The sequence below is a fragment of the Crocodylus porosus genome, unplaced genomic scaffold (genome assembly GCF_001723895.1).
Source record: "Crocodylus porosus isolate Cpor-Errol unplaced genomic scaffold, CroPor_comp1, whole genome shotgun sequence".
NCBI classification, from domain to species: domain Eukaryota; kingdom Metazoa; phylum Chordata; order Crocodylia; family Crocodylidae; genus Crocodylus; species Crocodylus porosus.
Genome location: NW_017728947.1, coordinates 46,511,838 through 46,528,685, shown reverse-complemented (window position 1 = coordinate 46,528,685; position 16,848 = coordinate 46,511,838). Strand labels below are relative to the sequence as shown.

The 16,848-nt window shown below is 43.4% G+C and overlaps 1 protein-coding gene across 2 annotated transcripts in view; it reads left to right on the top strand.

Moving 5' to 3' along the window:
- The first annotated feature begins 964 nt into the window (after positions 1-964).
- The window catches only part of PLEKHH1 (pleckstrin homology, MyTH4 and FERM domain containing H1), a 69,333-nt gene continuing 53,449 nt past the window's right edge, over positions 965-16,848 (top strand). The window contains exons 1-2 of one of the 2 annotated variants that reach the window (XM_019551354.1): positions 965-1,167; positions 9,689-9,866. In XM_019551354.1, coding sequence (XP_019406899.1) covers positions 9,741-9,866 — 126 coding nt within the window. In that variant the 5' untranslated portion in view covers positions 965-1,167; positions 9,689-9,740. Of the gene's footprint in view, positions 1,168-9,393; positions 9,499-9,688; positions 9,867-16,848 lie in introns of those variants that run through there. The other variant, XM_019551355.1, reaches the window with a different exon arrangement.

Below are 16,848 nucleotides of genomic sequence, written 5' to 3'. Positions count from 1 at the left end.
GTGCCATTGGGCTTTATTGATGGCCTGACTACATGGGCAAGAGTAGTTTCCTCTACTGTCTTGTTAACCAGATATGAAACTATGAGCCAGAAACCACCTTCTGGTTCTTGTTCTTTTTCCCTGAATCTAGCCACCTCTATCCAAATACTGCCTAAAATCTTGCTACAAGTCTGCTGATGAACCCCAGTGTGGTGCACCTACCTACCACACTGGCACCTGTGGGTGCAGCAACCTGCAGTGCTGCATGGAGGTTTGGAGGAGCCCAGTGCAGTAGCAATAGTCTGGGGTCCAGTGCAGAGCTCATCATGAAGTCAGAGGGATTGGATAGGTGGGTGCTATAATGTACTCCCAATTCTGGGGCTAGTTTGGGAACTGATGCTTTTTGGGGTAAGCCACTTTGTGCTGATGAATTCAGAGGAGATTCTCTGTGCAGTCAGGAACTTTATGAGGTTGTCATCAACATGGCGTTGACATCTCCATTACACAGATGCAGGGAGTGAGAATCTGTCTTCCTCCAGCACTTGCTATGAAGCTGAGACCTCTGGGTGATTTCCGAGGCTGTAACAGATGTACCTAAAATCAGGGCATTTGACACAGATGAAACTGCATGGAATTGGAGATGAATGAAGAGACCTTGTCCAAGCAATCAGTGGACAAAATATCTAGAACTTGATTAAATAAATCCTAATTAGTGGGATACACTTCAAGCACTTAGTCTGTTTCCCTTATATATATTCTATATATTCAATATCATTTCCTATACAGCAGCCAACCGTTCATGGAAGCCAGGAGGAAGAGGAGTTGGATGCAATCCAGATGCAGGTGTAACCGCTGCCATCTCTGCCATTCAATCCGACCATCTTTCTACCACATCTGCCTCACTGCAGTGACAGATAAAGGGTTAAAAGCATGGAGCTGATGATGTCAGTTCCTGTGCTTCTTTGGAAGGCTGGCTCTGATATTTGAGCCAAGCTCTCCCGCTTTAAGGAAAACACAGAGAGAGAGAGAGAGAGAGAGAATGGGAAAGTGCTGAATGGGACAGAAACAAGCTGTGCATGTCTTTGTGAGCTTTCCCAGGGTAACTCCCCTGAATCGCCTGCTGGAGAAGAGCACCAGGAGAATGGCACCACTCTGCTCATGAGCACGGTCCCCTAAGAACAATACAAGGTCAGCTGCAGAAACCTTTTAACAGTCCTTCAGTCATTTCTTGGACTCAGAGCTCCTCGGCTCTGGCTCAGGGACAGTCTGGTGAAGACAGTGGGGAAGGGAGAGAAGGGATTGGAGGGTGCTTTCACTTGCAGCCCAGATACCAGCTTGCAAAGCAAGCCATCGGGCAGAGCTCATTTACTACATCAAATGGGGTGGTGGCTTCCCAGACTTAGTTGGTTTAGTTATTGTTCTCACCTTTTTTTAAAGCAATAATGGGAAAAGCCAGAGCTGTGCAGGTGAGGACTGTGTGATCTTTGTTAAGAGGAGTTTGCTAGGTAAGGTAATAAGGGTCACCTTCATAGCTGAGGATTTGGTCTATTCAGATATCTGGAGAGCAGGGAGAAGTATACAGTTCAAGAGATGTGGTGAGGACTCCTGTCTCCCTGTTAAGTGTGCAAGAGTGGGGAAAGTCCTTAGAAGTTAAGCAACCAACTTGTGATTGCTCTTCTTCCCTTTTCAGCATCTTTCTTGTTAATCCAGAAGGCGTGCCAGGAAAGAGGGCAATAGTTTTCCCTTGGCCTTTTCCCAATTAATGCCCAACCTGTCCTTTGGATCATGGACCAGCACTTTTCCTATAGCTTTTTTCTCTGCCCAGGGTATCTCCACCTTGAGTTCAAGATGGAAATCATATGGGCAAAAGCCTAATAAATCTGTGTGTGGCTGGATGATTCTAGCACATCCAACAAAATAAAAACTGAGGGACAGAATTATTTTGTGAAGAGGAAAACAGGGTGATTGGGAACAAGAGTGTAGTGAGTACGGACTTCTAGTGCTCAATTCTTATTTCCTCTGGTAGAGAATGAGAGACTGAAGAAGCAACAGGTGAACAAGAAAGAAACTTCCCTCCTCTCAGCCATTAATTCTGTGACCGTGAGTTAGAAACAGTTGAATTGCACAGGACTTGTATAGAGGGGAGTCTGGGGCGCTGTTCTGATAGTTCCCGGAACTGTACCTATGTGCTTTTGGCTCATTCTAACATCAGCAACACTTGACAGTTTAATCAGCTACTGTAGCAGTGATGTGTAAATATTGTCTCACTTTTCTTATTTTTTGCTTTTAATAATCAAAAGTCACAGTAAATTAGATCAGTTTCTCTTAATCCTTTGCATGTATGAGTATCTGTACCTTACAGCACTTACGATCATCTTGTTCAATCACTCATTTTAGCATTATCAGAAGGCTTTAATGGAGACATATGCAAGCTCTTTGGATCCCAGTTAAATTTTCAAACAGCCTGGGGATGGCTGGATATGGAACATTGGCTAGTTTCACTGTAAAGACAGGAATTAGCCACAAAGTTCTCATCTAGATCTTAGTTTTCTCTAAGTTGGAACTGGACCTGAATTGCCTATATTTTGACCCTGAGGTTTGGGGTCAGGCATATGTTTGCTGTTAATCAAACTTTATAGATGCCACTAAGATTTTCAAACTTAGATGTCTAAATCTGACTTCCTAAATGCCTGTTCAACACCTGAAGAAGGTGCTGAGCATCTAGCAGCTCCCATGGACTTCAAATGGAACTTCTTAGTTCTGCTGGATAAAGAAGTTGCTTCCTATTTAAGTTGTATTGAGACTACTGTTAAAGTTGTACTTTTAATTAATTTCTCTATTATTTCTTTTCCCTCATACAAGGACCAGGGTTAATTATTCTTTCCAAATTTCTAAACCCAAATGCCACAGGAAGATACCTGCTTCCAAATACTTCATGGTTGGTAGAAAAAAAATCAAGTTAGAAAAATGAATAGTTCCTCCAAAGAATTGTCTTGTAGGGATTCTTTCTCATTTTAGGTGGGAATGACTCAATCCAAGGCAAAAGCAAAACGCAAAATGTGCTCAAGTTGGGGTAAGAAGTATGGGGGGGAGGACGACAGAAGTAGATAATGTCAGTCCCAGAATTCTCAAAAAACTGGTTCATGAAATTGCAAGTCTACAAGTCTAGATGCAAGGAATTTTTATACGTTTGTCAAGTTAGAAGTGGTACCATGTGACCAGAGCATAGTAAATGTGGTACCAATATTTAAGAAGGGGAAAAAGGTTATCCGAGCAATTACAGATCCATTAGTCTGACCTCAAGAGTAGACAAGGCTTCAGAACAAATTTTGAAGGAAAGAATAGTTAAAACTGTGAATGGACTGGAAAAACAGAAAAATGCAATATAGGCCGGCTAAAGAAGAGCATGACAGACTAACTTTATATCTTTCTTTGATAAGATAACTGGTTTTCTAGACAAAGGAAATGCAGTTGATCTAATCTATATAGACTTAGTAAAGTATCTGACATGGTGACACGGGGTTCAATTTGGAAAGATGGAGATAAGGAGTAAAATTGTAAGGTGGTGAAGAAACTGGCTGAAGGAGAGGTGATGAAGGGAACTGCTGGGTGGGAGGGAGGTTACAAGTTGACCTCCTCAAAGATCAGTCTTGGGACCAATCTTATTTAATGTTTTAATTAGTGACCTTGGCACAAAACCCCTGAGTGTGCTACTGAGACTTGCTGGTGATACAAAGTATGGAGGCATTATCAATAGAGAGGAAGACTGGGAGATTTTGCAGGAAGAGCTGGATAACTTTAAATGGTTATTCAGTGGGATGAAATCTAACTGTATAGAAAAGTAGCTAACTGTGTTAGTATGAAGTCAGGCAGAAGGTAGGGTAAAGTGGCACTGTAGAGAGGAATGAGCTTTTGTAAGCAACAACCTACTTTCTCAGACGATTTCAGATGACAAAGTAGGTTGCTGCTTTTAAAAGCTCATGCTTCTCTGAACCAGGTAGTCTCTGAGGTGCTACCCTGCTCCACCTTCTGCCTGTAATTGTACAGTGTGCAGTCATATACTAAGGGATTAATTACGATAACTTGTGCTACAATCTAGGAGAATCAGTTGCAAATAACTGAAGAGGAAGAGCTGGGTGTATTTGTCGATCACGGACTGACTATGAGCTAGCAATATGAGGTGGCTGTGAGGAAGGCAAATGAGAGCCTTAAATGTATCAAGTGAGGTATTTCTAGTACAGATAGGGAAGTATTCATGTCATTTTACAAGGTTTTATTCACACTTTATCTGAAACACTGTGTACATTTATCATCATGCATATCCAATAAAGATGAATTCAAAATGAAACAAGTACAGTGAAGAACAACAAGGAGAATGAAGAGTCTGTTTTATAAGAGTAGACTAAAACAACTTAGTTTATTTAACTTTGCAAAATGAAGGCTACCGGGGTAGTGATTGCTGTCTATAAATATAACTGAAAATAAAACAACAGGGAGAAGAAGAGCTATTTAGGCAAAAGGACAATATTGGCACAAGAACGAGTATAAACTGGCCATGAGCAGGCTAGAAATTAGAAGGTGGTTTCTCAATTCAAGCAGTGAGTTTCTACAGCAGCCTCCAAGTCAGAAAGAAATGGAAGCCAAAAACCTGACTAGTTTTGAAATGGAGCTTGATCAGCTTATGAAAGGAGTTAAACAACACAGTTGCATGTGACAGGGTATTGGATTTGTTGACCTTAGAGGGTCCTTCCAGTCTGCTACTCTTAAATCAAAACTGGTGTATTTCTAAAGAACATTATCAGTAGAGGCCGTGAGCTACAGACAAAAAGTAGTAAGTGAAATTCTGTAGCTCAAGATGTGCAGAAGATTAGATAATCACAGTCCTTTTGGCCTGAATGTATGAATAATGATTTGAGACTAGAATCTGTTTAGCACCATATATGGTGAGAGAATAATTTCACTTGTGCTCTCTGCCCAAACAACAGCATCCAAACAAAGTTAGCCATAATTTTATTGATGAGGCATCTAGGTTAAACAGTGTTGTGGGACAGTTTGTGACTTTTGCATTTTCACTGGCTTAAGCGTAAATGCTATCTATGTCTCTAGTACCTGCTGAATACACTGCAGTAGTGTGGGACCTACGTCAAACATTTTGTAACTGTATGTTGTGGGACAAAGATTAGACCTATGTATCTTGTGTGTAGAATAGATGTCAAGGTCAGGTTCTGTATTTCTGTGCAATTTTAGACGTGGGGCCTATAGACTGTTGTTCTGTGAACAGGTATGAGTCTGTCACAGGGGATTTTCCATACAGGGCCTGAGTCCTGCTATTCCCTTATAATACCTGAATGTGTAGTCTGAAATGCAACTGTAATTCATAGATCACTGAAAACATGGGCAAGCAGCAGTGGATCAGGAATGGGGCAAGGAAGCTTCCTCCCCCCCCATGGCTGTTTGCTATGTGTGCAGTGAGCTCTGAGCTCACTGCCTGGTCAGTGCAGGCTCCTGCCAGAGCTCCTTATGAGCACTGAGCTCACCAGCTGGCCAGGATGAGGTCTGGCTAGAGCTCTTACTTTTGTTGGCTCAGGAGCCCAGGAAGTGGACAGTGCTGCTGTTTACCCTTCCCCTCCATTCCCCTCACTGCTGATTTCAGCAACGGAGGATGGGAAGGGATGGAACGGTTTTGCCATCCATAAGTCTGCTATTCTAGGGTTACTGCTGGATCCCAGACTGCCCGCTCTGGTTGGCTATTGTAAAGTTGCCTGTGGGTACCAGATTACAATGTACTTGATATGGAAGTCCCCTTATATCTCTAATCTGAAAATGAATGTAAATAATTATCTGAACTTTGCAAACTGTTATAAATTGGGGGGTGGGGAGAAACAGGTCAAATGTGGGCTTGGGAACAACAGTTATGACCTTTATACAAGTCTATTATCTTTCAAGATGTGAACAAGTCCTCAGATAGGATGGTGTGTTTTGTCTTTCAGTTCTACTTCGTTCCCAAACTAGACAGATGAATCTCTGTGTAATTACAATAGCAGGATTGTCTGTGTAATTGCTTCATAGTTGCAGTACTAAAATAAAGCACCAGGTACTCCCTGAAATGTGCTCCTGAAATCTGCTACCTGGGGAAACTGGGGGCCAAACTTTCAAACGTTTAAACTCCAATGAAAATTAAAGTGAAAGCTTGGTGGGGATTGTAGCAGGATTGTTCTATCACTCACCCCTGCCGGCATCACCCTAGACCAGTGGTCTCCAAACTTTTTTGATCACACACCCACTATCAGTAAAAAAATTTTGAGCACGCACCCCCAATATACATATATTTATATAAATAGAAATAAAAGTTCTAATATTTTCTTCCCGCACCCCAATGGATCATCTTGCGCACCCCCTGGGGTGCGCGCACCCCACTTTGGAGACCACTGCCCTAGACTATTCCATAGTAATCACCCAAACTGCCACAGCTTTGTGTGTGTCCACATGTGCTCCCATACACATATATAGGGAAACACTTCATTCTGATTGAAAGGTGCCACATTCACACCTTTGTGTGTTATGAACAGCATCGGGCTACAGAATGTATGGGGCAGGTTCTACATGGGTGGCAGCAGTGCCAATTCGGCACACACTGCAAGTGTGACATGTTTATGCCAGTGTAGTTTACATCAGGTTTGTGCACTGATGTAATTTCTAACAGAGTCCGGAGTAGACAGGCAACTAGCCCTCCCCTAGTGTAGTTGCTGTACTCAGTACTATTATAATACTTCACTGCCATATTTACTCAAATCTAAGATAACTCTGAATCTAAGACAACCCCCTAATAATTAGATTCTATACATGGAAAAATTATAAATATTACAATTTTTATGTATAGAATCTAATTATTGCAGGGTATCTTTAGTTCATTCCCTCCACTGCTGCAGCAGGGCAGGCAGTGGGCTGTAGGAGTTGTGAGGAGTCAAGCAGCTTGCCCTGTGCCTGCCCTCCCCTGCAGCCTTGGGCTCCCTTTTTCCCCTCTGTCTCTGCTTCCCCACTTGCCCCCTCTTCCTTCAGCCTCTGCTTCCCACCTCCCCCTGGCCTCCCACTTCTCCCCAGCCTCTGCTCCTCCATCTTATCTTTGCTCTGTGCTGGAAGGCTCTGTCCTTGTCCTAGCCTGGGGCACTGAACACAGCCCCCAGCTGGGCCCCATAGCAGCTGTGCTAGCTGCAGGGCCAGGCTGGGCCCAGACAGCATGGATGGAGCCTGCCAGGATGGAATGAGGGCTGGGGAAGGGGAGGGAGAGGGGCAGGCAGGGGGAGCAGAGGTTGTGTTACCGTGGCGGAGGGAGATGGAGCAGGGTGCAGTCAGCTGCTGCAGCTATGGCCCCAACACCAGGTAGGGGCTAGCGTCTGGGCCACAGCAGCCACCTCTTCCCCCTCTCCCCTCCCCAACACCCTTGTACTCAATTCTAAGATGAGAAGCTTTTTTCTCCATGTTACATAGGGAGGGACCTAATTTTAGAATAGAGTAAATATGGTATTTGGTGACAGGGGACCACTAATAGCTTATTTTCACTGAGCAAATGGCTACCTAAGCAGACACACAATACCTATATTAACATAACTTACGCTAATGGAGTTTTACTCCTGGTTTTTCTCCAAGTAAAGTTATACTAGATTCTAGTAGGTAAGTAATACGTTGTACATCTGCTTCTTTTTTGCTAACGTGTTGTGTGTCTAGGCTCTTTGTATCCTACCAGATCTGGCTGCAAGGGAGCGATGGCAGCATCAACTGCAGCTCCCCTGCTGGCAAATTTCCAGACTTGTGGGGACCCCAGAGAGCTGGATGATGTGGCCCTGCACTCTAGATCACGCCAGCATAGGGAGATTGTAGTGTGAAGTCAGCATGTGGCTGGATCCAACACGTGGTTGGGCTGCATGTGATGTCAGGCTGGCACATCCAACTGGCTTCAATGTAAAAGACAAACCAGCATGCCTGGTCCCACTCATGAATCGACTGACATTCCAACCCTGATCAAGCCTGCAGACTGACCCCACACAGGGGATCTGGCCCACGACTGGCCCCACCCCACTCATCCAGCCTGCAGGGCCATAATGTTGAGCACTACTTTTGTAGAGTGTTTTTTGCCCAGGTCTTCCAACAGATCTTACTCATCCCTAATTTATCAGACTCTGCATTAAGCATATGATCCTGAGAAAATGGGGACATGATAGCATGAAAACATGCTCCAGTCCAGTTAATTGTGCCAGTTCCTCCAGAAGCCAAATGAATGAGACATTCTCTCCCCTATTCTCTGCAACATGTGAATACCTCCTTACAAAAGCTGATGGACCATGTAGGAGGACACTTACCCACTGTGTGCTGCCCATTTCAATTAGCTTATGTACTCTTGATGAAAGGAACTTTCTGACTATGTGAATTTTAAATATTAGCCAAGGGACAAATCTATTTCCCCCCTGTCTCTGCTTCCCTCACATAGCAGCAGGTTTTCATGCTAGGTACACATCAGCAGGCTTCCTGGACAACCCTGCTGCACAGGGTTAGGGTTTAAATACGGGTGGTCTGTGCTGCTGCGCTGGAAGAGATTTCCTCTACCGTGTAGACTCCACAGAGCTTTGAGAGTGTTGTTCTAAGGGTTTAAAGTGATGCCTAGAAATGCTGGGCCTGTCTATTGCTAGGACTTGGAAGCTCCTAACGTGATAGAAATCAGACAGCTTGCTTGTTTAACTTTTTTTATTTCTTTGGATTTAATGTATTTATTCAAATGTGTTGAAAGAACTTTGCCCAGTAGCAGTAGGTTCTTAGATATGGGCCTGAACTAAAGCTATCTCCAGAAGAACAAGTCCTCCCAGAAGTCCTACTGGAAGAGTGTGGCTGTCCTCCGGCACCAGTTCCAGCCAGCATATATGCTCTAGAGGTCTGCTTCTGGATGGTTTGGATGAAGGGTGTATATGAGTTGCAGCTGAAGAGTGGAATTTCTGATTCATGATAAGATGGGGGATAGGCATGACGTACTAAAATTTCCAGTCAATAAAAGATGAGTAGATTGGGAATTCTGACTCATGGTGGAATAAAGGGTGGGTGAAAACTTTCTGGACTGTAGGTAAAAATAAAATATAATACGTTGTTGTCTACTAACTATAGCAAGTAGTTGAGATTAGCCATATTGGCTGTACAGGATACAGAATGGCTGGGCAGAAGAATGTTTCTACTGTAGTCGGGAGTCTAAAGCTAAAAGGGATGTGGGGATGGAGTTACGGTTGTCCAACGAACGTACAATGTGATTTACTAGCAAATTATTTACACAGAGAATGTAGAGCTCAAAGTTCATTTGAATATTTATCTATCATCCATAAACTCCTCACTTCCATATGTTTAAATGTTGTGGTATGTTCGATTCCGGTGTTTCTTGCTAACATATTAACAAACTTGACATTAAGTTGTGTCTGACAATAATAGAGCCCCTTGTTGGCAACCAGTCCTAACAATTGTGCTGTACTTCCCGGATTACAGGTAGGGTGGCTTGAATGGGAGACACCATAACAACATGGAAGAAATGGGTACCGTTCTGTTACCTGTACAGCAGGCTGGATTTAGGAACTCTGAGAGGAGGCATCTTGCTCAGACTTTTTTGAGTGGGTACCAGGTTAAAGAATTCTGCCCTGGACCAAATCTAACATTTGGGTCTTTATTTTCTTCTCAGTGTCCTCTACAGCATCTTGGAAAACCTGCTCAAGGGGACAAAGGGTTTCACCATGGCAGAGCTTACAGAGATGAATGGCAGTTGCATGGACTGGCAGAAACGGTGCCTTGCGTTGGAGACCCAGCTCTTCAAATTCCGCCTGCAAGCTAGTAAGATCCGAAAGCTGCTAGCTGACAAGGTGAGGCCAGTGCTACATGCCCCCTCTGATTTGTCTCTGGGGTGAAAACAATGAGCAAGAAACAATCTATTTAGGTGGACTACGGTGAACTTAAAGTGATGGCTTCAAAAGCAACTTGTATCTGTCTCTCCCTTTTCTGCACACTGAATTCATTTGCAAAAATGAAAAACAAAGTTTGGGAGGAAGGAAGAGGTAGGTTTGGGGAGGGGTGGGGCTGGTTTTGCTCTTTTTCTTTTTTTCCTGTTTATTCTGTCTCCCCATTATTGTATCTTGCAAATGGGATTACGTTCCATTTGAATTAATACACTGATGTTTTGAAGAGGAAAATGTCCTCTGTAAGGAGAATGAGACTGAAATTTTCTGCCTGTGTCAGCTCTATTTATGTTCTCCATGAAGCTGCAAATCAAAGCTCACTCACTGAGGTCTTCAGGTGAAATTATTTCCTGCTATTGTAACTCTATTAACTGTCTTTCGACAGGTTTCCACAAAGCACAATAGACAGGGCAAACCTTCAGAATTTAGGAGCCATCCTTTCAGCTTTGCTGGGTCCCCTTTCACTAAACCCTTGCTTGTATTGAATGCTTTCCTTGTGAGTACCTCACTGGTTACAACATGTGGTTCACCATAATCCAATCTAATTTAAGATTGTTCCACCAATCAATTATAATTCTTTGTAAAGTAGAATTGGTTTCCTTTGGCCAGTTAACTAATGGCAGGTAGGTAATTTTGTAATTTACTACTGGCATCCTAACACTTTTAATGCATACCTGATGATAACTGTGATGTATACCTGCTTTGGCTCCACTGTACATTAGGAAACCTCTCTTTGTATGTTTCTTAGGAAATCACAGCAATTTGAACCCTCTGCAATGATTGTCATCCACATTTTCCCTCTAACTGCACTTATGTTCTCTTACTACAACACATGCAAATCCTGATCAGTCTTTATACAGTCCTGAAAAACGGTGCAATTTTCAGCATGCATCTTTTTGAGGCAGGTTCTTCTAGGGCTTGCCTGCCTCATGAAAATTTTCAGAAGCTCAGTCAACTAACGGTGACTAAAAATTATTTAGAGCCGCAAGTGTAGGCCTGGCTCAAGACAACCAGACCTGCTTTACTGATACCTAGGAAATGTAAGTCTCTTTCTTATGCCATGTCTGACCATATGCCAGCGTTATTCTCTTCTTTGGAAATTCTTAGTTTAAGTCTTTCCCAAATAAATGAAGCTATCTGTTAAATTTCCCTCCACAGCATGGACCCACCATAAGCCCTTGCTGAGATAAGGGCACAGTTTGGTTGAATGATCAGGTTACTCTGTAACCAGCTGTAGAGCTCTGTGATATGGTTTGCTGGAAGGTCAAAGAGCTAGCAAGTTACAGACCCTGAATATACTCCCAGTCAGGAGGGGAAGGATGCTGAGGCAAGTAGAGTCCTGTCTCAACCCAGGAGGACCTGGTCCCAAGAGCAGGTTTTCTTTAAAATTTTTAAGTTAAATTTAAACAAAACACTGCTTTTTTGTATTAAAAAAAGCTATTGCATAAGTTATTACCCTATTTTTATTTCAAGAGAAACAGCTTTTTAAACATTCACTGACAGCACTTTCAACCCAAATAGCATAGCACCATTAACTGGAATTACCTGGAAACCAAAAATTAAGGCACCTAGTCTAATTGAATTGCTTAACCTAAATTAGGTGGGAAAATGATCAAATTATATGTCACGTTGCCAATTTTAGTGAATTTTATAACAAATTTTATAATGCTTGATATATATATATTTTTGAAGTCCAGCTACTGAAATAAAGAAATCCTCACCTTAAAAAAAAGTGTTCTACTTTTCATATTTCAGAAGAAAAGCTTGCAAACATGAATGAAACATAACCTTGAGGTTTAGAAACCAGAAAACAAAAAGGATCTGTTTTTGTTTTGGGGTTGTTGTTTTTTATTAATCTCATGATTTGTAAGATAAGCTCATAAATGTTGGGGGCATGGCTAATGATTTTTGAATGCCTAAGTTGGCAATTCTGCATGTGGTCAAATTTTAAATACTCTAGTTTTCTAAAAACCTCTTAGATGAAATAATCTACAGGGCTGTTTACAACAAAGGAATTTGCACAACAGAGTGATTTAACCCCGAGCTCTTTCTCATGGTTTCGGGGCGGGGAAGTGGAGAGGTGCTGGTGGGGTTACATATTGACAGCCTGACCCCAGAAGCACTAAAGCACATGAATAGTTACTAATGTGTAGGTGTTTGCAGAATTGGGCTCTTGATAGGCATGTCCAAGATATCAAATACCACATCTGTATGACAAAGCTCTGCATTCTCTTCAGACCACCATGGATGTATGAGGCCGCCGGGCCCTAGGAGTGTGTGAGCATCAGCAGGGATTGTGTCTCTTTGGTAACAGGCATTTTATTTCCAGTCCCTGCCTTTCTCACACACAGAGAGAAAGAAAGGGGGATAATAATCTGTTGGTGAGTGACATGGCAGACCGTTGCCGTGGCAGCATGATGACCTGGTTAGAAGTGAGCTGTGGGCCCCTCAGAAAAAAGGAAAGAAAGAAAATGAAGCTGAGCAACAAATTCTTTTTTTTTCCCCCAACGTTGATTTTTATTTTGAATGCCTAGCTGAATGGAGGAGTGGAGGTCTGTATGGAGGTCTGGCAACAGGTTCCTCTACAGCCCTAGGAGAAGCCAGCGAATGTTTTTCTACTTTTTATATACATATATATATATGCGGCACTTTAATCTTTGGAAATGCCATGTATAGTCTTATATTAAGGGTGGCCATGCTGCCTTGCTTGCATCCTCTTTACTGAGAGTCTGTCTGCACCACAGGGCCAGTGCGTTCAGTCACGCTGCTGTGGCGCTTAGTGCCACCTTGCACGGCTGAGAAAAGCCCTGCTACCACTCCCGCTCCATGTGTGACAACCGTGGAAACGAAGTGGTCAGGATGCCCCAGAGATGCCCCGTGCCTGAAATCCAGGTCTTGTGTGTGGTGCTGCAGGAGCCTCCTCGGGGCATCCTCACCACCCTCTAGCGGGAGTAGGTGGGCAGGGTATATTTCCCCCGTACTGTGCCTGGGCCTCTCTGCTGCCATGGTTGGATGCACCCTGACTGCTGGGAATTTTCCCTTCTCTCGGATGTGCAAGAAGCAGCATAGGCTGATGGTCAGAGCACAGGAATGAAGGAGGGAGAGATGTCTGCTAGTTTGAGCTCTCCCATTGATTTATTTGACCTGGAACAAGTCATTCAATCACTGACTCAGCATCACAGGGCACATCTACACAAGGTGCTTTTGTGTAGTGGTTACTGTGCATTTATTTAGTACTTGTATAAGCACTTGCATACTTGCTGATACAAGTACTAAATAAATACGCAGTAACCAGAGTTACTGCACAGCGACATCAGCGAACGTCTTTTAAATGACACTATTGCACAGTAGCCTAATAATACTGTGCAGTAGCATATTAGCACTGTCAGTCCTGTGACACACTACTGCACAGAATTATTCAGCTACTGCACAATCTCATGTAAACGCACCCACTGTTCATTGAATTATGAAGCATTTTGAAATGCTTTGTAAGAAACCCTGCAAAAATATCACTGTAAATTCATCAAGGAATCCAGACATCCGTATACACACCAGTGTATTAAATCTCAACACGTCCTGAGAAGGACAGCTGATCCCAGAGATGGATGATGTAATCCTTGCATGTGAAACATAGTTGTTTCAGCCTGCATAGCAGGGCTACACAGCACTTCAGCACAAGCAGTGAAGAAGAAGAATGCAATGCACTTTAAGCTGCAGGAGAAAGGAGGTTAGTAGAATTTAATTAACTTGCCTAAAATGTAGCCAGCTCACCCTGTTCTTTCTAGAATCTTTAACAACTGCAAATGGTCATGACCTAAATTTCCTATCTCATTCAAAAGTCAGCATTTAGAGTAGTAGAAAGCAAATGGTTATAATGAAGGCCTATTGGCTCAATGCAGCCTCAGAGAAAAAAGCAATTGCTGCTTCTTGAAAGATCATAGATGTTCCTTGGGGACCTCTCATTCAAGCCCTGCTGTGAGCCAAACTTGATCTGAGATGATAAAATCCTAGCAGGGCTGTAGGTATTGACACAACTCCAGACCTAAGACATTTAAAAGCACTGAGAGGCCTGAGCCCAGGATGAGAAAGATTCTAGTATCAATTCCATGTTTACCCATGCAAATGCAGGTGTATATTTTGAGTCCTAAACCCCTTAAGCAGTTGAACAGTAAAATGGGGTGTTTGCTGAGCTTCTTAATTTTAGAAAAAGAAAAAAAAATCATAAAAGCTCCAAATAGCAATTTCTCTTCCATTTGATCCAAAGCAGTGCAACTAGCCTATGTTGTTAGTAGTGGGTGCGTCTACATCTGCACTTTAATGTGCAGTAGTTAGTTCTACTGCACATTAAAGCACCATGTAAAAAAAATGTGATTATGTTAATGTGCCATAAAATAGGCTACTGCATATTAAGCATCACTTAAAAAGCATGCACATTTGTTATTGTTAGGCAGCCTAAAGTGCATTTCTTTAGTACCTCACACTGGAGGTACTAAGAAAAAGTGCCTTAATACATGTGTAGATGCACCCAATGAGAAGCTATTACCATGTGATGATGGCTATGGGTGTGCTGAAAGGCGCATGAGCAAGCAGCCTGCAGGTGGAAGCTCTTCTAATCAGGCCCAATTACCTGATTGGAAAGAGAGCCCAACTGTTCATTACAAAAGCAGGGCCATGAGCAGTATAGTCAGCAGTTTGCTGCTAGGAGCCAGGAGAAGAACACCACCTGGCTGGAACTACTGCTTATACCATCTTGGCGGTACAAGGAAGGAGCTATGGGGATGGCTGGAGGCTCCTGGTCCTGGGGCATGACCTAAATCTGCATCCTGCTGGGGTTGGATGGTGTGATGGGACTGCATGTGGCAGGGCAGTATCCAGGAAGTGCCACTTCTGTACCTCTCCAGTGAAGGGTATGGAGTGCCAGAAAGCCTCAGCCTCTGCTGCCTTGCGGGAGACCCCATGGAAGGGAAAGACTAGGGGAGCACACCCTGAAGAACAAAGCAGGAACCCAGGCTCACAGTGAGTGCTGAGGCAGGGCCCAGGTCAGGAAGGGACCTGAGGCAGCGTCCAGGCTCACTGTGAGTACTGAGTCTCATTAAGGAGTCGGATGTGAGACTTCAGTGAGGTGGGGCCCTAAACAAAGGGAGCTAGATGTGAGGCTCCTCAGGCAAGGGGATAAAGGGATTGTTGAAGCCCAGTGCAGGGCATATGGGGATTGAGGTCCAGTGTAGGGTGTAAGGGGATCATGAGAATCCTGAGCTGGGCTGGAAGCCCTGAGTGAAGCCAGGCTGGGAGCCCAAGGAACAGGGAAGGTCTGGGAGCCCAGATTGATTGAGTGGCCAGGTGTTAGGCCAGACAAATTATAGGATGGGTGTTAGGCCATGGATGCCATCTGCAAGGCATGGGAAGCAGTATAGGGAAAGCTGGAGCCATGTATATAATCTCTTGGCGTCAGGGCAAGTAAATGGGCAGCCTCCTGCCTTGTTGTCATCATGCAATTGTATCATCAAAGGTGTAGTGGGTGAAATAGGTGGTCGGTTAGCCCTAAGACAGGTGGGCAAGCCAATGATTTGACTGGCCCTGGGATGCCCACTGATTACAGGGTATTGTATGAGAAACGCATGGGTAAATCTTCTTTCCTAGTGGATATGTGTTCATATCCGCAGTACAGAGCACTACAGCTGACTTTAACTGACCTCTGTCTTGGCTGCTTTGCCCAGATTACCAAGACCTGATTAGGCCATGGAGCAAGAACAAGTATAGCATTGGCAGTGGTTATGCAAACTTCCACAATACTTCCCTACTAAAATGTTCGCAACATCTGGAGAAATTTTCTCTACAAGTTGGAGGAGAGTTGATCTCTATGGACTACTAACTCTTTGTCCTCTTTGCAGAGAAGACTGACAGTGAGGGGAATTTTGTAGAGGGGTATGTTTTGCTATCCCTGGCAAATATTTCTAAATTATAGCACACACTATTTTATACATTTGTTGTTTGATCATTGAGCCTCACATCCATCCTCCTGATACCTTCCATCCACAGATCTCAGCATGCTCTATAATAACAGAACCAAGGCACACAATTACCTTGCAGACAAGGAGCACCATAGTTGCCAGCTTTCAGCTTGGGATACTGAGGCACAGATATGTTAAAGGCCCATATTTTCTTAAAGAATGGGAACTACTTATGATCAGCTTACCTGCAGCCTCAATTTTCAGAGGAACTGTCCTGCACCTTCCATTGACTTTAACACTTTGGCTTCAGGGATTTGTCCATAGTCACACAATACATCAGAGAAAAAACAGAGCCTAGGTCTCATCACCCTTGCTTCTTTTTCTAAACCATAACTTCATTAGTAGTCTCCTGCAACCTGCTTCTGCCTTATTCTTTATCCAATAAGACACCATGAAATACTGCAAACTTTGCAAAATAATCTGTTCTTTTGAGGTTTTTCCCTTGTGTTTGCAGAAGCAGGGGTTAACAGTAAGACTCATGACCACTAAAAAGCCACCTTTATCACCACCCTGAAACCAAGACAAATCTGAGAGCAAAGAGCTCCTATCACTCATCTGCTACTTCTGGTGGATTTTTTTTGTTTGTCTTCTGCTGCTGAATTCTTGGTTTTCCTCTCACTGAGGCACCTAACCAATAGTAAACCTATGCAACACCACCTACTTTCTCCTGCTAATTGTTGTGTCTAAGCTCCCTCTGGTATTTGACTATATTCCAGTGATTAGGGCTATATTTAACTCTGTAGAAACCTAAGGGTTTGGGGAATGCAATCGCACTTCGTAGAGGTTTCATAGTTTTATAGTTGGTAAGGTCAGAAGGGACCTGAGCAGATCATCAAGTCCGACCCCCTGCCATGGCAGGAAAGAGTACTGGGGTCAAA